The following is a 24,352-nucleotide window of genomic DNA, read 5'->3' on the forward strand; positions in this document are numbered from 1 at the left end:
TGGTATTTCTTATCGTCAGCGGTGCGGTCACCCTGTATTGTGTTTAGGCAACTTTTGTTAGAAATGTCAACAGAAGTTGAAACTTCGACTGCATCTGATAAATTCTCGGCCAATGCCGAAGAACTAGAAAGTTACTATTTAATGCTCGAAGCGGGCAACATACCAGAACTCCAGTGGCAATTCCCGGGCCGTCGTCCACCGTCGCCAGATGCCAGCGCCGGCGTCAACAACAAAGAGCTGGAAGCAGCCACCGAAGCTGTTGAACAAGAGTAAGACAAGCGCTTAAAATAAGCATATGGAATAAATATTTAATTGCTATTCTTTGCTTGCAGGCCACAGAAGGCAAACGACTTTGATTTCAGTGACGATGTGGCGCCAACTCAAATGCGTGTGCGCAGCCAGACTTCGACACCGAAATCGGCGAAGAAGAAGACTGCCAACTTTGCCGGTGTTCTAGAGACGCTTAAGAAGAAGAAGACGGAAGGTTCCTAGCACACAATTAATCCATATAGCATGCAGTTTAACTAGATCCAAAAAGGAACTGGAATTTCAAAAGAGACACATTCATTAGGACACTAGACACAATTGTCTGTTTATTATTTTGTTTATTTATATCATAGTTAACAGTGCTAATTAATTTAAGCTCGTTTAAAATTCTTAATTTCAATTGAATCTTTTCCCGGCAATCTATCGTATTTTTAAATCTTTTCCACATCATATATTTTCGTCCCCTTAGAATAACGAATTTTTTGTAAATAATTATATTTAAGTAGTCTATTTTTAACATACAATAGTTGTATACACAATATATTTATGCATTATATATATAAACCTTAACGTGTTTGTTCTTTTTAGTGAATTCGACATTTCTTATCTGAATTATGTTCATAGTACATTAATTGTTTGTTCATATCTATTTTTCATTTATCTTTAAATGGTGCTCATTCCCTGCAATTCATTCGTATATCTCTCTCTCGCTTCCTCGTACTATTCGCTATCTCTTTCGGTTATGTGTGAACAATGCTATTGCTTTTTTAATGCAGTTGACTATAATTTCAAGAAAATAATTTTATAGAAAAAAGAAGTTTAGAAAATAAACAATATCATTAAATACAAATTTTATGAAAAGAATACAAAAATATATATATATTTAAGATCAAAAATTAAAAATTGAACTATTAGTTTGCTTTCTTGTATCCCTGAGAGCGAACAACTAAATATAAAGCTTAGAAATGTAAAATTGAATTCAATTGTTAAATTCTTTCGCTTCCCCACAGGAAATTCGTGTAATTGCATTGATTTATATTGGTCATAGTTATAGTATGTTTCTTCAATTCCAGATACATATATGTATGAATTGTGTGTTTTAACATTCTGGAGAAATTTAGAAATAAAAATTAGAGTCTAATTCGTTGTGACTGAATAATGAGGGAAACAGAATAAATAATGATGGACAAAATCAAATTAGTTAATGTATTCGTTGTTTTTATTTATTTTTAAATGGCATATGTGTTCATATATATATATATAGTATATACATATATATGCATAAAGTATAATTGACTTCTCTGTGTGTGTGATCCGTAGTCAATTAGCGTTTTTACAAAGGATATATATATATATATATTATTATATAGAATATATAATCTATATGTGCACATAGTAGATTTCTTGAGTAAATTAGTATTAGATAATATACCAATATATATATATATATCATATATATATATTTGATTATTTTATTCGCCTGATTGCGTTAGGGTTTTTGTTACGCTTGCAAAAGCGTTTGTGCAGTTTTTTTTTTCAAATAATTTTCGTTAATTCTTTTTCGTTTTGTTTTCGTTTTTATGTGTTTTTTGTACATTTTAAAATTACATCAAGCTAAGCAATATTTAACAATGTTGTCTAAAAAGTTATAACAAACTAAAATGAGAATTGTTTAAATGCTTTAAACATAAAAGTAAAATGAAGGATTAGAAAAAAGAGATAGGCGTAGTGCATGTGCTTGTTGTCTGTGCTTTTTTTTTTTGTTTTGAGGGGGAAGAGAGAGTGTGTATGGGGGAGGGGGGGGAAAGCACATCCATTTATGTATATATAGTGTGAGAATAGTTGTAGTAGTGTATAAGTATATTTAGCTTAAATTTAAACAAACTTTGTTGCTGTTAAAGCACGTGCGTCCGGCGTTTTTAAAACGCCTCAATTATGTGGGTGGGTGATTCAAGCAGGGTGTGGAGAGGGGGGAAGTACAAGGGTTGTTGGTGTGTGTGTGAGTGTGTGAAAGTATAACAACTTAAAATACTACACGAAATAAATGAAAAACATCAACAAATTGTAGTTTGCGTGTTCACGACACACGGCTAGGCCAAGGTGAACGCTGATAATTAAGCCAAAAAAAAAAAAAATAAAGAGACAATTTTCTCCCCAGTCCATTTGTGTTTTTTTCTCTCTTTTTCATCCTTCATGATTATAATTCGTTGTTAAGTGTTGCCGGCAGTTCGAGTCATTCATCTTCCAATCCGCCTCTGTGATGCTGCTGTTGCAGTTGCTGTTGCTGGGGCTGTGGTTGCTGCTGCTGTTGCTGCTCGAGATTGCCAACATTATCGCCGATTTCACTTTGAATGATCTGTATGATTTGATAGAATGTGGGACGCGATTTGGGCGTCTCATGCCAGCAGGGACGCATCAACTCATTGTACACAAAGTCTGTGCAAAGCTCTGGCTTGGGTAACCTATAAATTACAACACACGGGAAGAAAAGATTCAATAGAATGTCTTTAAAGGTCTTATTTGGAATGTTTACCGCTCGCCACGTCGCAGTCGATTGAGGAAATCTTCCTGTGTAAGTTCCTGGCCAGGCAATAGATTCGGTATTTCGCCACGCGAGAACATTTCAAAGAGCGTTACGCCATAGCTCCAAACATCTGAATACGATGAGAATTTGCAGGTCTCAATGGCCTCCGGCGAGTACCTAAAAATAAATGAATTAATAAAGGAGGAAATCGTATTAATTACAGCATTATTTCAATTACCATTTGATGGGTATATCGCGCTGACTGATGCCATAATAATAGCCATCAGCATTGGCGAATTGCGCCAGACCAAAATCTGAGATTTTCACACACGAACGATCGACTAGAATGTTGCGCGCCGCCAGATCACGATGTATTAGCCCCTTGCCGGACAAATAGTTCATGCCCTGTGTGTACGTCATAAAAAGTGTGAAATTCAAATTGAGTACAAATCATCGTTAAAAATCTTTTGCGTTTCACTTACGCAGGCAATGTCCAAGGCAAAGGCCAAGAGACGCGCATTCGTTAGGCTTGGCTTGCGCGAACTGAGATACACAATAAATGAACCATACTCAAAGTACTCCATGATAATACTCAGCGATTTCTCTGCCCAATACTTGAACTTTACGACATTGGGATGATCCAGTTTCCTCATGATATCAATTTCGCGTATAAAATCATTGGTCACCTGCACCGTTTTGAGTTTCTTGATGGCCACCTGTTCGGTGGGACGTTCCTTGTCATGATATTCGAGTTCGCCGCGATAAACGGTGCCATAGTGTCCTTGGCCAATCTTGTGCTTCTCGCGATAAATCACCTTGCAGTCGGACAGTTGCATGACCAGCGGCAGATCGTGTGAGTGTGAAAAGAATTCACCTGGACCGCTGAATAGATTGCGAGCGGTTGCCTCGTCCATTTCGCATTCAGATTCATGGCGACCATTTGCCATCTGGCCATGTCCATTATTCATGACCATAAATTCGCCCTGATAGTCGCCATCCTCAGCGAACTCCACTGCAAACAAACGAGAGAGGCAGAAATTTAGTTTTGAATATTGTCAATTTGATAATGCAACTCTTACGTGATTCGGCTTCGGTTTCAGGCACATCGTAGTTGCGCTGCAGTCGCGTCTTGATCGCATTGAGGCGCGTAAAGATGTCGTGGTGACTGAAACGCTTCTCGGGATCATCGCTCCAGCCATCCATGATCGTGTTGTACATCTCGGTGGGGCACAGACGCTGATGCAGCGGCTTCAATATGCCGCCATCGATCGAACGATTGCGTATGAGATCGCGTTGCTTCATTCGATCCGGTGCGCATTGTGCACGCGAGAAGATCTCATAGATGGTCGTCGCAAATGCCCACAGCTGTGTGCTCGAGTCCTGTTTGGCGGCCTCCAAGTGGTTGTAGTACTTGATGGGTATCCACGCAGAGCTGGGAAGGTAAAAAGCAGTGAATTAATTAGTTGAATATTTGTTTTGAGTTGTTATAAGTTGTTATTCAACGAAAGTGAGATATCTGCTACTTATTTTGATTAATAGCCAGAAAAGTGATGTATTATTATTAAAATATACCACAAAAATACTAAGATATACCGATATATGGATATTTGGTATACCAAATTAATATACCACAAAAATACTAAGTTACACCGATATATATATATATATATATATATATATATATATATATATATATATATTTGGTATACCAAATTAATATACCACAAAAATACTAAGTTACTCCGATATATATATATATATATATATATTTGGTATACCAAATTAATATACCACAAAAATACTAAGTTACTCCGATATATATATATTTGGTATACCAAATTAATATACCACAAAAATACTAAGTTACTCCGATATATATATATTTGGTATACCAAATTAATATACCATAACAATACTTAAAAAATGCTGAAAGCTATATTTAGTATATTGATATAGTACAACATTATAAATATACCATAGGGTAAAACATACCAGATGTTCAGTCAATGCAACTAAGATCCGTAGTAATATACCACATAACTACTAAAATGTACTAAAGGCCATTTTTGATAGATATATATATATATAGAGCAACATTGCAAATATAGCATAGAATACTGAAATATACCAGATTGTCAGCCAAAGCAGCTAAGACCCGTAGTAAATAAACTTTTTTCCCCATACAAAACTATTTCTCAAATAATAATTGCTATTAACAACATTTTCAGGAATCTTAAATACTTAGTTATTGTATATGTTGTATGAAACAAGAATCGCTGCTGTAGCTTCAAAATTACATTAGTTTTTCAATTTGCTGAGGCAGAAGTGGGTGTGGCTAACATTTTAAATAAACTTGATCTGCGTACAAACATTAGAAGTGCAGCCGAAAAACAATTATAGCTCTAACTGTTATAGTCTCTGAGATCTAAGTGTTTGCACGGACGGACGGACAGACAGACAAATGATCATGGGTATATCATCTCGAAATATACTTAATGGGATCGGAGATGCCTTCAACTGCCTGTTACATTCATTTCCCTTCTACTCTATGGATAGCGGGCATAAAAGATACTCACTCTGATTGCTTGTAGGGACGCGGGTAGCCGGGATCACTGATTTTGGCATCGAGCACATACTTCTCGGGCTCGTATTTGGTAACGTACAGATTCGCACAGCGTATGTAGCTATGGATGATCTTATTATCCTCCAGATAGTGCATGCCACGCACCAAGCCATGCATCACGTCCAGCAGACAATACATGCTTAGATCGCGATGCGCCAACAGGAATTTGTTGAGTGGCCCATACTTGGAGTACTCCATGACCATGGTGTAGGGCACCGATAACGTCAGGCCATAGAGCTTGATGAACTGCGGCGACTGGATTAAGCTCCAGGTGTGCGCGAGCTGTGTGAACTCTTGGAAATTGGCATCGTACTTCAGCATCTTCATGGTGACGGGAACATCCTTGAACGAACCCTGTTGTATCCAATCGCCGCGCATGGTAAACACTTTGTCATCATCGCTGTGATTGATCGAGTCTGTGTGTGTGGATTAACAGGAATTTCATTTATAAATACAGTCAATAGAGTGAAAGAAATCTTTGTCTCTCACCTCGATACCATTGCAAATCGGTTTTGGGATTAAATATCTGGGCATTGCGACGCTGCAGTTCGCCTTCGCTTAATTCCATTTCAGTCTTTTTGGTTTTCAGATTTTTTGGCAAACAGAGCAGCAACAGCGGCGGCTTGTCATACTTCGATGGCGGTATGCGTATGCGATCGTTGCTATCAGTGCGTATAAATTGCGCCAGCTCCGGCAGCTGATCGAATGTGTGCTCATCGCCATTGTAGGCCAGCTTCCAGTGCTTCTCCTTTCGCACAATCTTGAACGTTTCCGTCTGGCAGCGCTCATGATCGCTGTTGCGAGCCACGCTAAAATATACGATATATATATTGAATATTTTCAAATCAATGACTTATAGTTGTGTCAAGCTTAACTCACATGCGTGTGTTGATGTCGATGTAGTAGGTGTTGTATTCACGATCACATTGCCGCACAATGTAGCTGCCACATTTGTCGCCATTCTCGTGCAGCTTCATAAACGAATAGCCGCCACCGATGGGGCCATGACAGCACAGTCTATCGAGCTCCTCCAGCGAGGGCGTCTTGTACGACGGGCACAAGTCCTGCATCCACTTCACGGTTAATCTGTCAGTTGGAAGAGAGAGAGTGTGTAAATTAAATAAAGTCATTAAACTAATTGAAATTCTTAGCTGCATTAAATGTTGATTTTATGCACTTATTACTCAATTGCTGATTGAAATAAATACTGCAATAAATAGTTCAATTGATCTGGCAAATTCTCACAAACTGAAAAACATAAATTAATTGATTTTCAATCGACAAAACGTGCCCAACGAACAAACGATTCATTTTTAGAAATGGTATTAAATTTCGAATGCCGTTATGTGGTTTTTCATGCTTCTGATGCAATAATATTGTACAACTGACTCTGACCGCATTAATTATCAATTTCCAAAGAAGTAGAAGCTAGAAGGCTGCAATTTTGGAAGCTGAAAGAATATTCATTAGCTTATGCTTGACCGAATTCTGCTTGCATGCTCTTTCGATATACTTATTCATTATGCTGACTAATTCTAAGCCTCAACAGTAAGAGCTAGAAGGCTGCAATATTGATATTTTGTGCGCTGACATTGATTGCATTAATTATCAATTTTCAATAAAGTGGAAGATAGAAGGTTGCAATTTTGAGACCTTACTACATTCTATAGCTTGTGCTTTTGATGTACTTATTCTGACAATATTCTTTATGCTGACTGACAGCTTGATTATTAAGTCTAAACGGTAAGAGCTAGGGGGCTGTTTCCATGCTTTTGATACACTTATATGCCATTATTTTTAATGCTAACTGACTGCTCGAATCATTCAATTCTAAACCTTAACAGTAAGATATAGAAGGCTGCTTAGAATTATGAGCTGCTGCTAATTGTTTTACCTAATATAAATGCCCAGATAGGAGATGAACGATTTCATTTCGTGTTCGGTCTCGAAGCGCATGTGATAACCCTTGGGAAAGCCGACAATTTCCATGCGCACCAGCTGCTCGCTCTCCTTGTACAGCGAGAAGATGTCCTCGACCACAGCGACGAGGCTCCACTGCAAATGCAAGTGCAAGAAATGCATTTTCAAGATTACAATATCTACTTCAAAGGAAATTGAGCAATTACTCACTTTGAGCGTGGCCTCTGAGGTGACGCGTGCCACTTTTAGACCGGGCTCGGCTGAATCATGGAACCAGAGACGCACATAGACGGGTATTGTGTTGGGCATCTGTTGCTGCAACACGCGACGCTGTGCATGTTGATGATTCTGATGCCGATGATGTTGTTGCTGTGATGCTGCTGACTGCGACCCGTTGCCATTGCTGCTGCTATCATTGCGTGGATGATGTGCGGTGACTGTCGTCGACAGCGTTGTATTCGAGCCTGTCACCAGCGTTGTGGTCGACGTCCGAGTCGAGTGACTGATACTGTGGCTGCTGCTCCCAATGCCGCTGCTCAGGCTTGGCGGCTCTGTGGTCGATTCGTTGGGGAAATACTCAACGGTGGCCTTAAACTGTTCCGTTAAATATGTGGGCGCCAAATGGCAAATCTGATGCACATAATGCCACTTAAGACTATCGACCGCCGGCTGATTAACGCTCAGCTGGCGGAATGTGCTGCGGATTTTGGCGCGCACAAAGATGCGATGTGCCCGCCACAGACTGCGGGGCAAATACGTTTTGTAGGCCTTCTCTACCGCCTGGGCCGCCAGTTGGCGTTCCTCCTTATCGATTAGCATATCCATGACCGCCAGGCCCATGACCTTGTCCTTGTGGTCGGGATAGCGTATCTCCTGGATCTGTTCGTGCAACATGTCGTAGCGCATCTGATGATACAGATACGTATGGCAATTGGCATCGATTTCGGACAGTTGGCGATCCAATTCAGGGACCCGGAATCGCATGCGAAAGCAATAGCGAACGTTGCAGCTCAAATGTTCGCCAGCCAATTGCCATTTGTTGCAGTTGGCGCTGTTGTTGTTGCTGCTGCTGCTGTGCGAGTTGTTGTTATTGCTAGAGCTACTGTTGCTGCTCCCGCTGCTGCTGTGCTCGCGTATGCCGAACAACAATTGCGCCGCTGGCAATATCTCCATTTGGCGGCACATCATGCAGGAAATCTCCTCGGCGAGCAGTGTGGGCGCAAAGCGATCATAGTCGTCCTTCAGAAAGTTGTAGACGTGTATGTAGCCATCGTTGGCAATGTTCTGACTTGAGCTGCCGCCGCTGCGCAGCGACGACGCTGCCAGGCTGCTGCTGTCCGCCAGCGAAGTGCGTCCGCTGCTGCTGTCGTCCATTTCTTTCCTTTCGCGGCCACACAAGCAACCAACCACACACACACGCACACACACTCGCACTTTTCTAATCAACAAATCGTGTTGTTGTTGTGGTTGTCGTCGGTTGTTGCTTGCGTCGCCACCTCATTAATATGCAGTTTGTTGTTGTTGTTGCTGTTGTTGTTGTTGTTTTCCTTTTCCTTTTTTCTCTTGCACTTGCAACACAAACCTAACAAACAAAAATGTATATAAAACTATCTGCGTCTTTCGTGTGCACACATACACACACACACACAGAGGCGCACACGCACACGCTATAACAATTTACAAATATATAAATACAAAAGACGGAGTACTAAAAAAAAAATAAAGAGTAATATGCAGTAATAGCAAATTTTTTGTTTTTTTTTTTTTTTTGTGTGTGGCTGTCCAAGTTGCAAACTATCGATAACTTGTTGCAGCCCCCACCATGTTCGTGTTGTTTCCCAACACAGTGTTTTTTTTTTTGGGCCAAAAACACTCTGGCAACGCTAACAGTGTCAGTTTTTATATAACCTCAAAAAACACTCGGCGTATAGCAAAAGCACAAAATACAAAAAATTCTAAGTAGCCGTGGGACAAACAGACCAAACATTTTTTTTCTTTCGTGCTATTTCATTTGTAAATTGACTGAACAAACGTAATTGCAACGTGTTATTACATCTTACATATACAATAGAGTAATCATGTCTGACTTTGAGAATCTATCCGGTAACGATAAGGAACTGCAAGAGTTTCTCATGATTGAGAAACAAAAGGCGCAAGTTAATGCACAGGTAACAGACACAAACTTGTATGCATAATGCCGGAGCATATTAAGTAATACAACAATTGTGATTTGCATAGATACATGAGTTCAATGAAATTTGCTGGGAGAAATGCATTGGGAAGCCGAGCACCAAGCTGGATCATGCCACAGAGACGTGCCTCAGCAATTGTGTGGATCGCTTCATTGATACCTCGCTCCTGATCACACAACGTTTTGCACAAATGCTGCAAAAGCAAAGTGGGGGCATGTAATTGCTGCAAACGCAATTGCAATAACAACAATAATACTGTGTGGCGTAAGAAGTACAACAACAACAACTGCTGTAATCAATTAGTTGGACCGTTAGTGGAGCGCACATGTTCGATAGCTATGTGTGTGGAGGCTGGCCAATCAATCGAATACCCTTGTGTTCCGTTTTACTATCGTTTATCGTTTAACACCGCAATAACAACAACAACCACAACAAAACCAAACAAAATAACTTTACACGTAATTTCTAAAAATTTACCATGTAAGAAGCGTTAGAAGAGTTTTTGCTATTACCCTTTTCTTTTCTCTTTTTTTGTGGCTTCCGAATATATTCTTTTGGACACAAAACGGTGCTAAATTTATCCTCTGTCGTTTCACCGTGCAGCGACCGAAACTTTAAAATTCCGAAACCAAAAAAAAAACCCGAGAGCAAGAAGAAAGAATAACACAAATCACACACACACACACAATCTGAAAGACGAAAAGAAACGCAAGATGAACTAGGAAAAAATACATTGTACTATATTGTTTTTTTTTTTGTTGTTAATTTTTTCTCGCATTTTTTTTGGGTTCTTCCAAGGTTGAGAATGTTTGATAAAAGATAAATAAACATTACAACAATGTTAACTAACTAACGACGTATCGTCGTCGTCGCCTCGTTGTTGCTATGTTCTTTTTTCAGCTGTCGATACAAATCAATCATCTTGCTGCGCTCCCCCTCTAGCATGTTGCGTGTGGCAGCTGGCAAATCTTTACGCTTGCCCTTCAGTTGTTGTTTCGTTGGCGTAGCATTCAGCAGCTTCTTCTTTTTCGCCTTGACGGGCGACGACGAAGTTGATGATTCAACAGTGTCTGCGCTCGATGTGGGTTTCTCCATCAGCGACTTGAGCAGAAGATTCGATTTGCTGCCTGGACGCGGCACAGTCTCGTTTTTGGCCGCCTTCCGTGGCAGCGTTTTAAGCGTGGGCGGCGCATGCACAATTTCGCCAAATTTGAAGACATCACGTTTGTATTCGGTAGGCCCAGCAGTCTGCAAATAGGAATAGATTACAAATAATGTTCAAATATGCTTCGTGCTCTTTTGGTGCGTGTCTTAGCTAGGCACATAGTATTATGGTTTGTGTCTGCACTAAGCACCGATTGATATGCATTCTCACCTCATCATCATCGTCGTCCTCTTCATCTGCTTCTTTGTAGGCACGCTTAATCAGCTCCTTGCTGGTCTTCGCATCCATTAGATTTGCCGTCTTCTTCTGTTGCTTCTTGCGTCCACTCTTCGCTAGGTGGCGCTCCTTTTGCTTCTGCTTGAGCAGCTCATCGATCTCGTTCTTGGGACGCTTCTGAACCGTTATTTCGCCTGTCTGCGGATTGCGTATCACATTCACGCCGTATTTGGCCTCGTATTGTGCTTCGCGCACCGATGCGCTTGTCATTCGATTCACACGGCGCAAATAGTCCTCGTCCGTTTCATCGGCCAGCTGCTTAATGTTGGTATGTTTATTATTGCTATTGGATTGCGATTTCTTTGGCAGCTTCGATGTTGTTGCTTTGGGCACATCCTCTTTGCCCACAGCTCCGAATTTGAGCTTTTTGCCTGCCTTGGCAGTGTCGGCCAAACGTTTGAACTGCTGAAATTTGTAAGAACCGCGTTGATCGTCTTTTTGAGTGGGCGGATTGTTTGTCACATTGGCTAGTCTAAAAAACGTATTGTTTAATTTAAATATGCTATGGATCTTCTTTAAGCTACTTACTTCTTTTCACGCTGTTCGATTTGCTGCAGCGGGTCACGAACACCGTGATGTTTTCTCACAGGAATTTTACGCTTTCGAGCCATTATTATAACAAAACAAAAAAAAATAAACGAAATGCGTTTGAACAACAAATAAATGTCAGTGACTCGTGGTCACGTTTGTCAACTGACAGCGTGATCAGCTGTTTGCGGTTACTACATTGCCGATATGTATCGATAAATGGCTAGGCATGCCCCATCAATTATCCTATTGGTTATACTTATCAGATTAAAAAGCAGTAGTGCGACGACACAAGAAAAATACTAAATTAAATAAAAGTTCAAAAATTCGCATAATTTTACAAGAAATTGTGTGAAATATTCATTGTAGTGTAGCCAGCTTTTAGCTACGCCAGTAGTTTTTGGTACTTTTCAAATAATCGTTTGTGGTCACACTGCTTGCATTTGCCGTGCGGTCGGCTGTGCGAATGAATGCTCGCACTGCGCATGCGTCGATTTCAGCAGACAGACAGAACGGCAGACTGTCCGACAGACAGACAGACTGGCAGGCAACGGCAAAGGCAAAGGCAAAGCGAGGCAGTCAGCAGAGCCAGAGCAGCCAGCCAAAGTAACTTGCGAGCTTATAAGAGAGAGAGCAGAAAATCCGTAATATATACATATATACAACATATATATTCTCAACGTGCTTCATGCCAAACGCAAACCGTAACTGTAATTTATTTTATTAAACACAGCAAAAAAGTAATACAAAAAATGCCTGAGGCCAGTGCCAAACGCATGTCCTTTCTTAACGTGTGAGCGTGTATGTAAATTCCAATTGCAATTTCAATTTGTGATACACATATTTAACAAAAAAAAAAAAAAAAACAATGGTAGTTACAATATTTTGATGTCACACACACGCAGATGTAACTACGAAAAATAGTGTGTACATATATCTCTTCTCTATGTACAGTGTAAGTGTGTGCATATGTAACAAAAAAAAAAAAACAAAAAATTAAAAAACGGTCCTCTCGGGTCTTTGCGATTGATGATTATCTGTGTGGTTGTGTGTGTTGTATTTTTTCTTCAATTTTTTATACGGTCCATATTATGTATGCAGCAGTACATACTTAACTATGTAGATGTATGTTCGTATGCATGTAAGCGAGGGATGTTGTTTAAAAATGAATAGTGATGAGTGCCCTGCTGAACATCAAATACAACTCTATATGTGTATGTGTATCTCTCTCTGTGTATGTGTGTATGCCTCTGCCCGTGTATGTGTGTGTAACGTGACAGCCGCAGCATCAGCTGCCCCAAGCGTCAGTGAGCTCATAACGGTGCGCGAAAACGACGAAACCTTTTTTTTATCCAACGTTTTTCTGCATTCTCTTTTTTTTAACGTTCGGGAGTGAGTGAAAACTTTCAACAGACAACAACCGACCTGAACAATAGGAAACTGACAAAACACATAAAAGCATACTTGTAGGCGCATAAAAAATCTCATCATACATTATGTACATCAGATGTAAGCATAAGAGTGTATACATACTTATGTACTGACTTAATTCGCATTGGCGGCAAATTCAGCAGCAATGTTTAATTATGCCACACATACATTAGAAAAATGTATGTATTTCTCACACACATTTACATGTATGTAACAAAGTTTGCTGGGTTAAGCTAAAAATAGCATTAATGCAAAATAACAAAACATACAAACGTAATAAAATAAATCAATGTCTCTTGCAGATGTACATATCTATATGTATGTACATGAATACATACATATGTACAATTAATTTAGCAGGTCTCTAAGTACATCAGTTTGTACATCCGGCTTGCACGTCATTTAACGGGACCCCAAGTACACACACACATATACATCGCATACAGCAAAATCACAACGCAGCGATGCGCGTCAAGGTCATCGCATAAATTTATCGGTGTGTCGCTCAAGCAAACTTGAAGAACACAAAAAAACACAAAAAAAAAATCGAAATGGAAATCGAAAAAGTACTTTATGGTAGATACTACAATCACACACACATCTACTAGCACTCTTGGTATTTTTTATAGCATACTTTAATGAGCTCTGCATGTGCGTGTATGTGTGTGTATATACATGTGCGACCTGCACGTGTAACCTACATCTAAATGTATGTGTGTGTTTGTGCGTGTTAGTGAGAGATATGTAAATGAAATACACACATCGTTGATGATTACACCACACTATATGTGTATATATGTAGATATGGATGTGTATGTGTAATAAGTCGTTTGGATTTAATTCAAGTCTTACATATAAGCTGGCATTTAAGAACATTTCATTGTGCATATCAATCATATGCCACGTGTAATTATTATAATTGCTGCTGCCAAAGCAGCAACAGCAACAGCACAATATAAATTACTTATTGAACGAATGAACGACCGAACGAACGCAGCCCAATCAATTGGCCCTGTTTAGGCGAAACGAAATGAAACGACAAACGACAGGATAAGAAGAGTAGCGAACAGAAGAGAAGAGAAGAAGGCTGTGCAGTAATCGGCTTGTAATGCCAAGCAGCACGAGGTGATTGAACTTGCCGGCGCTGCCAACCTTTCCCCACCCCACCCCATCACGCTGCCCACTCTTCATCCTCACTCGTCGTCTTCAACACACACACACACGCGCACATTTGCGTTCTCATTTGTTCATCAGCTCTTTCTTAGTCGTTCGCTCTTCTTCTTTCGCACTTCGATTGCTGGCAGTAAAAGCAATATGCATTGCAATGCTAAGGAAATGCAAGTTTGATTAAATTCGAATGTTACATTTCTATTTAACTGTGCTGCTTAAATAAAGTTCAGCTTCAACTTTAACTTTCTTAGCCTACTTTGTGGCGCTTGCCATAACATTTTATTTATTAATTATAAATAAATGCTCAATGCTTGATCGCGACACACACATCTACATACACACACATCTATGTATATACATTTTGAGTGAGCTGCAAGTTGAACAAGATGTCGCCACTCAAATTAGCAAGTGATATTGACGCTGAGCGTCAAAGAGGGCAACAAATAATTGAGCACGCCGCGCTCTCTTCAACAGTGTTGCCCTTTTGCTCAATTTTTTTATTTGTGAATGTGTTTTTGTGAACTTCATTAAGAGAGCATTTCGAATTTGGGGGAAAATGGTCGCTGGAAGCATAAGCATTAATTATTGCTGAAGCGTTTTTAAATGTTTTCTTTTTTTTACTCGCAGATCGCAAGCAATGAGCTTTTTAATTTGAATTTTCGTTTTGTTTTTGTTTCGTGCTTTGATTTATAATATGGCAACACTGCTGCGCGCCGCTCTCAAGGAACTACGACGAAGAGGCAGACAGAGAGGCAGGCAATTAGTTTGCTCGCTCGCTCGCACGCTCAGTTAGCCAGGCAGGCAGTCAGAGTCAGTTGTTGTTTTTTGTGGGGGGCGCGCGGGTGTCACGCATAAAGCATATAACATAAATTTGTTCAATTTCAACTCCAAACTATTACAAAATTAAAAAAGAAACTGTAACCAAACAAAAAGAATACCCAAAAATAATACACACAATTTTTGAATAGCTGCCGTTTCCAACATAATTCAGCATATATGCATATTTATGTATGTATATATAGATTGCGTGTGTGCCTGAGAGCAGAGAACTCGCTGAAATAGCGAAAAAGCAGCGCATATTTGTATGTGTGTGTGTGTTTGTGTTTGTGTAGCCTGGCAGACAGCGCAAAGCGGACATAGTGGACAGAGGACAGCAGAAAAAAAATCAGACAATAGTCGCGGCGTTGCCCGCAAACAACATTTTTGGGCGACAAAAATTTCGACATCGCAACGGTTTTTTGTTTTTGTACTTTTTTTGTATTTTATTTTGCTGTTTTGCTGCGTGTGTTTGTGTGTGTGAGTGTCTGTGAGCTGTCAAAGTTAATTATGTGAACTATAATGAGATGTGCAAAGATCAATTAATATACTCAATTTCAACATCAAACATTAAAATATATGTTCAATAACCATTATTACTCCACACACACACACACATACGCATTCAGATGTGTGATAAAAAAACATAAATGTAAAGGAGTGAAAGAGAGAGAAAAGCAAAAAACGATAATAGCAACAAAGTGGCAGACAACGCAACGCAAAACCAACAAGAATAAAAATATATTGAAAACTATAATAAATAGCAACGTTTAGTATACGCAATATACGCATACATATGCACTCAGTGTGTATGCATGTATTAGTGTGCATTTTGTATAACAAATCGTATAACAGAAATATTACAGCCAAGCTTATAACACAAACAGTGATAAATAGAGTTTAACGACATTCAACTAAACACACACAAGCAAAAGGCTCAAAAACTGCAGCCACAATAACAATAACAACAAGAAAAACAAAATCAAAAATAATAATAACAAGAACAACAAACAATATAAAATATACTATATATACAACAGCCACAAAATGCCAGTGAAAAAGCAAGGTAAGAAATCAAGAATATTTCTTCACAATCATATCTTGATGCTTTTATTTATTTTCCACAAAATTCATTTAATTACACGCATTTGTTTACTTTAGATGAAAGAAAACATTTTGCGGTTTATTGACTATATGCAATAAATAAATATTCCGAGTCCATATAAATTCTATATATGTACATACATATATAGTATAAACAATTGAATAACAAGTCGATCAAATGCCAGCCAAAAATTATTACGAGTTCATTTCGCACGTCAAGCTTTCTTTTTTTTTGTCTGTTTCATTATAGCATACGATTTGTGTTAGAAATGTTTGTCAAGCACATTTCCATATGTGTTATGCATATTATTTGAATACCCTGTACAAATAATTTAAAGGTGTCAATTGATTAGCTGTTGAATAGATACTTTGTTTGTTTTGCTATATCGAAAGTGTTTTATAATAACAATTTCATATTGCACTTTAAAATTAATATTTGCTTTGGAAATATATACAACATCTTTCATAGCTTTAAATATTACGATTTTTGTTGAAAGATTCTAATTTTGGAACTCTTTTTAATAACACAAAGGTTAAATATAAACTTTTATTAGTTTTTTTCTTTGTATTATCTGTCATTGGAGTCAATAAATATATTTCGCAAACTTTTCTGAATTTAAGAAAATAATTTCTTAGTAATTATAGAACTTTTATTTTCTTCTTTTACATTCTGTTTGTTTACACAATAAGTAAATTGTATTATAATGTTTAATTAACAGAAATAGCAGATTTACTATAACATCAGTTGGTTGGATTTATCTATTAAATATTTATTTATTTTATTTTATAGAAAACTTGAAAATTTAGGAAATGTGATTAGTATTAGAATTGAATTTTTTTTCTTCACTTTATCAAAAGTATTTTGTTATATAATTCAAGTTTACTGATTGAAATTCCGCATCAATTTCAGAAATATTTGATTTTAAGGAGCCGTGCAAAAAAAAGAAGCAATTTTAAAAAGTCTTTTCCTATTCACATTGTCATGGGCATAATATTATAGTATACATATTATAGTATATACGTATTTCGATTATATGGCTGCTGTGCAATCCACAGGCATCATCATGTCCATTGCACCAAAAACTAAGCGCACAATAAATAGAAGAAATATACCGACGAAAAAAAAAGAAATCGAGATGCAAACGTTGCCAAACTTTTTGAAATGGGCAATAAATGAAGGTCAACATAAGCATGTGACGTGCTTACAAAAGACGCCTAAGATGCTCATGTAATAAATTACAGAAAGCTATATCTGGTAGATATATTTGTGTCTGTCCGACTTTATGGCAATGTCATGCAATAATGCTGTGCGCTGACCCCAAGGATCTAATAACTCGCAGTATTCTGTTCTTCTCGGGGTTCGGGGTTGCCAAGCGACAGACAATAAGAGAGACAAAAGGTTAAGCATAAATAGTTTGGACCTGGTCAGGTTGGTCAACACACTGGGAATGCGAAGGGGAAGGAGAAGGGGGGACTGCTAATTTTGCTTTCTGTTTTTTAAGTCAATCTTTATTGATTTATTGAACACACACACTTGGGTTGGTTGGCTAGTTGGGTTGGCTGTTCAAACACCATCAGTTCAGCGTTGTCTTCACGCTGCACAAGTTGTGAGTGGTTGGGAATACAAAAAAAAAGCAAAGAAAAGATGGATTCAGACAGCGATTCGGATAGAGAGAAGAGCAGCGATCCGAATGAAGAGTTGCTCAGCAGCGATGACAAAACATTTCACGACGATGTCGATGAGGACTCCTCCGTTGGTGTCGATGACGATGAGGATGACGATGATAACGATAACGATAACGATGATAACTCTTCCTGCGATGTGCCCGCTGACCCAATTAGGCAACAAATCGATGCCCCTCAAGCCGAGCAACTGCTCGTTGTGCTCATGCAAACGGAAGCCATAGAAATTCAACATCAACAGCAGCAACAGCAACAAATCGATGTCCAAGTCGAGGAGGAAGAGGAGCATCAGCCACTGGCTGCCATCACTGAGGTGCCGCCAATTGCGAAAGTACCTCAAAGGGAACGGGAACGGGAAAGGGAAAGGGAACCTCTGTTGGTCAAGTACAGCGACAGCGTGCGGGAGTCCATCGAATGCTTCTATTCCGCCCAGGATCTGCTCGAGTATGGTCACATGTTGTCCTCGTCTGCTTCAGCGGAGCAACAGCGCACTCCCGATGTGGAGTCCGGGTACTTTGACAAATCCGAGAGCGATGATGTGTCGCGTGATGAATTCGAAGCCATCTCCTCGGGTAGCTTGCGGCGTCCGAAGGATTCGCAGTTGGGTGCCTTGGGAGGCGCAGCGATCGAGAGCAGCTCGGAGAGTTTGCGCATGGAGTTGAGTCGCTTTTGCAGCTCCATGGAGGCTTTTGAGCGGCAGCAACTTGAGGCAGAGCCACAGTCGATGGACTTTAACACGCAAGGGGAACAGTTGGAGGAGCATCACGGGAATAGAGCGGGCCACAGGGAGAAGAAGGTGGATCAGGAGCAGGAGGAGGGGACAGCGGATGAACAGTTCCTCGATACACAAAGTGAGCCATATATTATGCAGGTGTATCGTCTAGGTAATTGCCTAGGAATGGACGTATAACACCCCAAAAGTATTTTAGCGAAAGCGTGAGGAAGAAGAAGCTAGATGCTAGAGATGACAGAAGGCATTGAAATAGAAAGGAGAGTAGAAGACCGATATATAAATGGGAATTCATAGGATATATATCTGCAATAATAATATTGTACATCTAAATATGGGAATATTCACCTATATTCGAAAAGTTTCTATGGTTAATAGAAAAATGTATTTATTATAAATTAGAATTGAATTCTAGGGAAAGCCTTTTCCATAAATATCTATCATACACACAAAGAAAAGAATAAAATCTTTAATCAAGATTGTATGAAGTCAAAAGTGACCCAAGAAGGTTTTTTTTAAATCAAAATTAATATTCTACAAAAAATCTAGACTACTTCATTTTCAAGATTATAATCTTGACACAACAACAACAAAAATGAGGTTCTAATTTTAAAGATCGGAACATTTCCAACATTTTAAGAAACAATAACAAAATTCTTTTTTTTTTCTTAAAATCGAAAAGTTCTTAAATCCAGATTAGGAATCTCCTTTTCAATCTAGAATAAAGAATTCTTGAAGCAAGAATTAAATCTTAAAATAAAATGTTTTTAAATTTAATTTTTTAATTCAATTTAGCATAAAAATCATGATTTAAGATTTTTTTTAATCTACAAATCTTATTTCAAGATTGTTTTTGTTTAAGATCGATAAAATCTTAAATCAAGATGTGAAATCTACTTTGCAATTTAGATGTTTTTCTCTCTGTGTAGCTTTGACCAATAAAATTGGTCAAAAGTCAGCAAAATGCAAATTATATCAGCATTAAAAATAATATTGATTATGATATATTATAATAAATTAGTTCTTAGTAACGTTTACTGTAATCTTAGGAAACTTTAACTATTTGTCGCTTCATTTTATATTGCACTACTCGTAATAATTTAAGAGCTGTAATTTGTGAAACATAGATTTATTTATTTTGCAAATTATTGATAAAAAATTCTGTTTTTTATAGGAATTTCCATTTATTTTATTTTACACAGCTCGTAATAATAATTGAAGAGCTGAAATTTGTGCAAAATGATTTTTTTTTTTTGCAAATTATTTATATTCATTTTATCTTTTAATACAAGTAGGAATTTCACTTAATTTTTTTTTTTTCCAAAACTCGTAATATAACATTGAAGAGTTGAAATTTGTGAAATATGGATTGATTTATTATGCAAATTATTGATAATAATTTCAGTTTTTACTATGGATTGATTTATTTTACAAATTATTGATAATCTGTTTTTACTCAAAGATGATATATATATAAGAATTTCAAATGCATACTTAATATTAATGTCATTTGTTATCTTTTCTTGGTCTTTGCAGAAGCTCATCGAGCTCTTGAGCTGCTCGAAGACTATCATGCACGTCTGTCGGAGCCACAAGATCGTGCCCTGCGTATAGCAATCGAAAGAGTCATCCGCATCTTCAAGTCCCGCCTCTTTCAGGCTCTGCTTGGTGAGTACTTTGGATTGTGGTTTCGGTTTCTAGAATTGTGAATCGTATTGTGGCATGGAATTGACTTTCAGCTGATTCTGGCTAAATACAAAACAGAAAAAAAAGAAAGAGAGGAACCGTTAGAGAAGCACTTATAACTTGATATGCTCGCATTCTCGTATTCGAAGTCGAAGTCGTTTGTCGCACTCGTTAATTCAAGTGCCAGTCGGTTGCATAAACAAACGTTTCCAGTTCACATTGTGTATACATAAGTGCGCATATATGTATGTATATACTGTTATGTGTGTGTGTATGTATTGTGTCTCTATAGAGATACTCGTGTACTCGGCATATTGGCATCTCTGCTGTGACGTCGACAGGAAATTAAATGAGCACATTCAATTTTACATTTAGGCCACTTGACTTTTGTTATAGCACACACACACACACACACACACACACACACACACATACACCGACACACACACATACACCGTCAGCATATTGATTGGTTAGCCATCATCCCACATTTCCATTTCCATTCCCTTACCCATCGACCTCTGACCTGAAAAGTGCGCTAAACTTTGTTGCACACTGTCCTTTCTCTTCGTCTCCTCCACTCCCCTCCTCTAATCTTTCTCCCTCTCTTCTTGTGTTATTGTTGCAGTTGACAGCAGCATTTTTCTGCTACTCAAATTGTGTTTTGTTCAATTTGTATCACAATTCTCATTCTCTCTACGAAGAATCGTATTCAGATTTGTACACAGATTTGTAGTGATTAGTGTGACCAGGCTTAAACAATAAGTTATTTTGCTGTGCTTTGCATTTTGTGACTTTGACTAAAATGTGAGAGTACACTGCAAAAAATTGAAAGTCTTAAATGAATTAAAGGTATGTTTATTTTGAAGTTTACAGTTGAAATAATGAATAAATTAATTAATAAATTTATATTTATTGTAGATAGTCCCAAATCGGATTGGAGTGCTCGATATCTAGTTAGATCGATAAATTAATGTTCAAAAATTAAAACTTGGTTCTCTTCACTTCATATAATCAATTTTATTTCTTGAACATTTTCAATTTATGATATTAGATACTAAAGAGTTTAAATTAAAGAATCCTTTCCTGGGAAATTAATGTTAAAAATTGAAATTTGGTTCTCTTAAGTTCTTTTAATATAAGAAATTGAATTTTTTGTATATTTTCAATTAATGAAATTAGAAACTGAAGAGAGTAAACTTTAGGAATCCATTTCTACAATGTAAAGTGAATGGGAGTCCCCAAGATCTAGTTAGATTGGAAAATTGATGTTCAACAATTAAAAATTTAGTTCTCTTAAAGTTCCAATAATATAAGCAATATAATTTTGTTGTTACACATTTGCAGTTTATGGAATTAGATGGTAAAGATAATAAATTTAAATGAAATAATTCAATTCTATGCTAAATAAATATAATGTAAACTATTTTTATTACAAATGTATTGTAAAAGAAAATAATAAGATTTATAAAGAAGTTCGTGTGGTCTTATAAAGAAACATACTTTTAATATTTTACGATAGAAAACTTTAAAAAACATTATTCATTGAAAATTCGAATAATACTAATTTATGTTTTTTATATGCCTTACAGATATACAAGAATTCTATGAATTGACATTATTGGATGACTCGAAAAGCATACAACAAAAGACCGCCGAAACTTTGCAAATTGCAACCAAATGGGAGAAGGATGGACAGGCCACTAAGATAGCCGATGTAAGTGGAATATGAACTATTTACCTAAGTATATAGACTGATCAGATGATCAATTAGTTAGCTTTTGATATAATTGTCATTGTTAGAAAGCTGGAAAACTGCAGATTGATTGATTTATTGACGGTTAGACTGATTTTCAGTTAATGTTTGTTGTTCTTTTGGGATGTGTCAAAGTCTCTCTCTCTCTTTCTCTCTTTGTAGTGTACCTTAAGTAGTTGTTTTTATTATGTTTAACCTGTATTCAAATATAGATTAAGACGAATAGCCTAGGTGCATATCGTATCATTAACATCTGTCTTTACCTAAATATATGTTTATGCCTAACTCATTTAACTAGCTTTCTCATTTTTGATTTTCCTGTTCTGTAATCTGTATAATCTCTTTATGATCTTCGCTCTATTTATCTCATGCTGCTCTATAACAACTATACATATATATATATATCTATTCTATTTACTATTTACTTAATATTCACGCGTGACTCTACAGTTTATAAAAACTTCCAATCTTAATCGCAATTGCGCCTATGAGTTTAACAACGATGCCACAAATCCCAATCCAAGTTCAAATCTTAATCAAAACGTCAACGCGGCCGCGCATGCCGAAGCCTTAAGCAGAACATTTAAAAATGAATTGGAAGAGATTTTGGTAAGCACATCCACATTCCGTACACATTATCATACATATAACGTATCTACAACACATATATTCTAACTATATCATTATAACTTCAACTATATATCTATACATTGAATAAATGAAAAGGCCAACAAATGAAAATAAAATTATATATTTTATAATAACAATGAAATTTCTTATATATTCAAAGCCATTTCATTTAATCAATTTGCCTATATAAACTATATATCATAGCATTTCTCTATCGATCTATCTATCTAACTTTAACTACATTCTACATACTATATAATGCACTGAAGCCTAAGAAACTATTATTCATATGTCTGCCAGGCATAGCATACTTTTTGGATCAGCTGAGTTATTTAAGAGCAACTGTTTTATGGCTTTGAATATACTTTAACTTTTAGTATAGTCTAAATTCTGTAATTACTTTATGGCATACAAAGTGGCTTTTCCGACAAAAGACGGATTTCCCTAGAAATGTTTCATGTTTAAAGTCGTTAGCGTAAGTTTTTTTTTCGCGGCGAGATTTTGGATAAAACCCCAGGACGTATAGCATAAATAGTTCGTGTTGGAAGTCGTTAACTTTTTTTTTGTTTTTTGGTTTTTTTTGAGAGAGTATTAAAGCAATCAGCATAAGTTGACCCAGAGAGCATTTGAAGCCCCGCATGCTAAACTATCATTGACGGGCGTTGAGTGATGAGCGATGACTGATGACTGATTACTGATGATGGAGCTGGGTGTTGGTTCTGCATACTAACATACATATACAGTTATATAGACGTACTACATAGAGACAGACATAAAGTACAGGCAGGGCTTTGCTAATTATATTTGTGTTTGTATACACTAAAACACGACACGAGGAGGGCACGAAGGCACGACGGCAACGAAGTTATTATGCTTGCGTGAGGGCAAAAGCAGAAAGCCGAGAAAACAGTATGCTGTGACAGCATGCAAAGCAAAACAGCACAACAGAGACAACAATAGCAACAACAATTGCAGGAAGTCGCACAACTTTAACAAGGTGTCAAACGTTTCGCTTCCTCTGTGTGTGTGTGTGTCACACAAATTTTACAGCTTTTACTGTAATTCTAAGATTGTGCTCTTTACGCCAACCACCGCTCTCTCGCTTGCACTCGCTATCCTGCGCTCATTCTTCCATCGCTCTCGCCTGTTCTGCCCGCTCAGTCTAGTCTACGAGCTTTAGCAGGTGTGTGTTTGTGTGCGGTCCTTTTTGGTAGCCAAGCAACTGTCACACACACACATCTATAAACATATGGGTCGGATCATCCACCTAAACGAAGGTGTTTTGCTTTTTCTTTTCGTTTTACAAATTTCGTCTTTTTTTCTTTTCTTTTAATTTGATAAGGACTTAACATCTAGCAACATGATTTGTGTTGACCCAGTCAGTCTGACAGTGGGTGGTTGTCTTGGTAAGGGGAAGGGGAACGGGAGATGGCAAAACAATACAACGAAAGGCATAACACACAAATTGTTGTTGTTGTTGTTGCTGTGCTTTGGAGCGCTCGGCTTTTGTTACGGCTTCGGTGTCGCCTTCGTGTGACGCCTCCGTGCTTGTTCTTGTTTCGCTTATGTTGTTGTAGTTGTTGTTTTATTTTGTGGTGTGCTTGTTTTGTGTGGTGATTTGGAGCGAGTGTGTGGGGTGGGTGGTTATCGTTGTCGTTGTTGTTGTTGTTGTCCCGGGGTCGGCACAAATCATTCGTCGTTGTTTTGTGCTGCGCCGACGCCGGCCTTTTGTTATTGTTCAGGCTGCTGAGGTTCTGTTTTATGGGCTGTCGACATGCGTACTACGTTAACGTAACGTAACGTAACGTAGCGTAGCGCAACGTAAGTTATGCACGTATACACATAAATACA

The 24,352-nt window shown here is 37.8% G+C and overlaps 5 protein-coding genes across 24 annotated transcripts in view; 3 read left to right on the plus strand and 2 right to left on the minus strand.

Moving 5' to 3' along the window:
* Positions 1-21: 21 nt before the first annotated feature.
* Positions 22-1,095, plus strand: LOC117569464 (uncharacterized). The gene is made up of 2 exons (XM_034250635.2): positions 22-269; positions 333-1,095. The coding sequence occupies exons 1-2, from the start codon at positions 64-66 to the stop codon at positions 490-492; spliced, it is 366 nt and encodes a 121-aa protein (XP_034106526.1). The 5' UTR covers positions 22-63; the 3' UTR covers positions 493-1,095.
* A 438-nt stretch (positions 1,096-1,533) lies between these two features.
* LOC117569455 (tyrosine-protein kinase hopscotch) lies at positions 1,534-9,093 on the minus strand. Its single transcript, XM_034250623.2, has 10 exons — positions 7,545-9,093; positions 7,309-7,469; positions 6,294-6,500; positions 5,904-6,223; positions 5,368-5,830; positions 3,871-4,223; positions 3,274-3,803; positions 3,030-3,196; positions 2,801-2,968; positions 1,534-2,729 (listed from the first exon to the last, which is right to left on the minus strand). Exons 1-10 carry the CDS (start codon positions 8,706-8,708, stop codon positions 2,501-2,503), a joined length of 3,762 nt encoding a protein of 1,253 aa, XP_034106514.1. The 5' UTR covers positions 8,709-9,093; the 3' UTR covers positions 1,534-2,500.
* Positions 9,094-9,231: 138 nt separating this feature from the next.
* On the plus strand, positions 9,232-10,169 carry LOC117574610 (mitochondrial import inner membrane translocase subunit Tim8). Its single transcript, XM_034258498.2, has 2 exons — positions 9,232-9,502; positions 9,573-10,169. Exons 1-2 carry the CDS (start codon positions 9,413-9,415, stop codon positions 9,744-9,746), a joined length of 264 nt encoding a protein of 87 aa, XP_034114389.1. The 5' UTR covers positions 9,232-9,412; the 3' UTR covers positions 9,747-10,169.
* Positions 10,041-11,668, minus strand: LOC117574598 (uncharacterized). Its single transcript, XM_034258489.2, has 3 exons — positions 11,496-11,668; positions 10,902-11,439; positions 10,041-10,774 (listed from the first exon to the last, which is right to left on the minus strand). Exons 1-3 carry the CDS (start codon positions 11,576-11,578, stop codon positions 10,376-10,378), a joined length of 1,020 nt encoding a protein of 339 aa, XP_034114380.1. The 5' UTR covers positions 11,579-11,668; the 3' UTR covers positions 10,041-10,375.
* A 4,091-nt stretch (positions 11,669-15,759) lies between these two features.
* Positions 15,760-24,352, plus strand: part of LOC117578177 (disks large 1 tumor suppressor protein) — a 38,849-nt gene continuing 30,256 nt past the window's right edge. For 12 of the 20 annotated variants that reach the window (XM_052001938.1, XM_052002023.1, XM_052002043.1 and 9 more), the window contains exons 1-4: positions 17,647-18,583; positions 19,966-20,097; positions 21,708-21,832; positions 22,322-22,480. In XM_052001938.1, the coding sequence (XP_051857898.1) occupies positions 17,662-18,583; positions 19,966-20,097; positions 21,708-21,832; positions 22,322-22,480 (1,338 nt within the window). In that variant the 5' untranslated portion in view covers positions 17,647-17,661. Of the gene's footprint in view, positions 15,979-17,646; positions 18,584-19,965; positions 20,098-21,707; positions 21,833-22,321; positions 22,481-24,352 lie in introns of those variants that run through there. The other 8 variants (XM_052002078.1, XM_052002557.1, XM_052002184.1 and 5 more) reach the window with 7 other exon arrangements.

This window comes from Drosophila albomicans, chromosome X, assembly GCF_009650485.2.
Source record: "Drosophila albomicans strain 15112-1751.03 chromosome X, ASM965048v2, whole genome shotgun sequence".
In the NCBI taxonomy this organism is placed as follows: domain Eukaryota; kingdom Metazoa; phylum Arthropoda; class Insecta; order Diptera; family Drosophilidae; genus Drosophila; species Drosophila albomicans.

Excerpts from the sequence above, each read along its gene's own strand:
- LOC117569464 (XM_034250635.2), top strand. The coding sequence starts at position 64 with ATGTCAACAGAAGTTGAAACTTCGACTGCATCTGATAAATTCTCGGCC. Across the intron at positions 270-332 it reads ACCGAAGCTGTTGAACAAGA|GCCACAGAAGGCAAACGACT; the intron begins GTAAGACAAGCG and ends CTTTGCTTGCAG.
- LOC117569455 (XM_034250623.2), bottom strand. The coding sequence starts at position 8,708 with ATGGACGACAGCAGCAGCGGACGCACTTCGCTGGCGGACAGCAGCAGC. Across the intron at positions 6,224-6,293 it reads ATCGACATCAACACACGCAT|CGTGGCTCGCAACAGCGATC; the intron begins GTGAGTTAAGCT and ends CGTATATTTTAG. Across the intron at positions 2,730-2,800 it reads CGACTGCGACGTGGCGAGCG|GTTACCCAAGCCAGAGCTTT; the intron begins GTAAACATTCCA and ends TGTAATTTATAG.
- LOC117574610 (XM_034258498.2), top strand. The coding sequence starts at position 9,413 with ATGTCTGACTTTGAGAATCTATCCGGTAACGATAAGGAACTGCAAGAG. Across the intron at positions 9,503-9,572 it reads AGGCGCAAGTTAATGCACAG|ATACATGAGTTCAATGAAAT; the intron begins GTAACAGACACA and ends TGATTTGCATAG.
- LOC117574598 (XM_034258489.2), bottom strand. The coding sequence starts at position 11,578 with ATGGCTCGAAAGCGTAAAATTCCTGTGAGAAAACATCACGGTGTTCGT. Across the intron at positions 11,440-11,495 it reads ATCGAACAGCGTGAAAAGAA|ACTAGCCAATGTGACAAACA; the intron begins GTAAGTAGCTTA and ends TACGTTTTTTAG. Across the intron at positions 10,775-10,901 it reads AGGACGACGATGATGATGAG|ACTGCTGGGCCTACCGAATA; the intron begins GTGAGAATGCAT and ends TCCTATTTGCAG.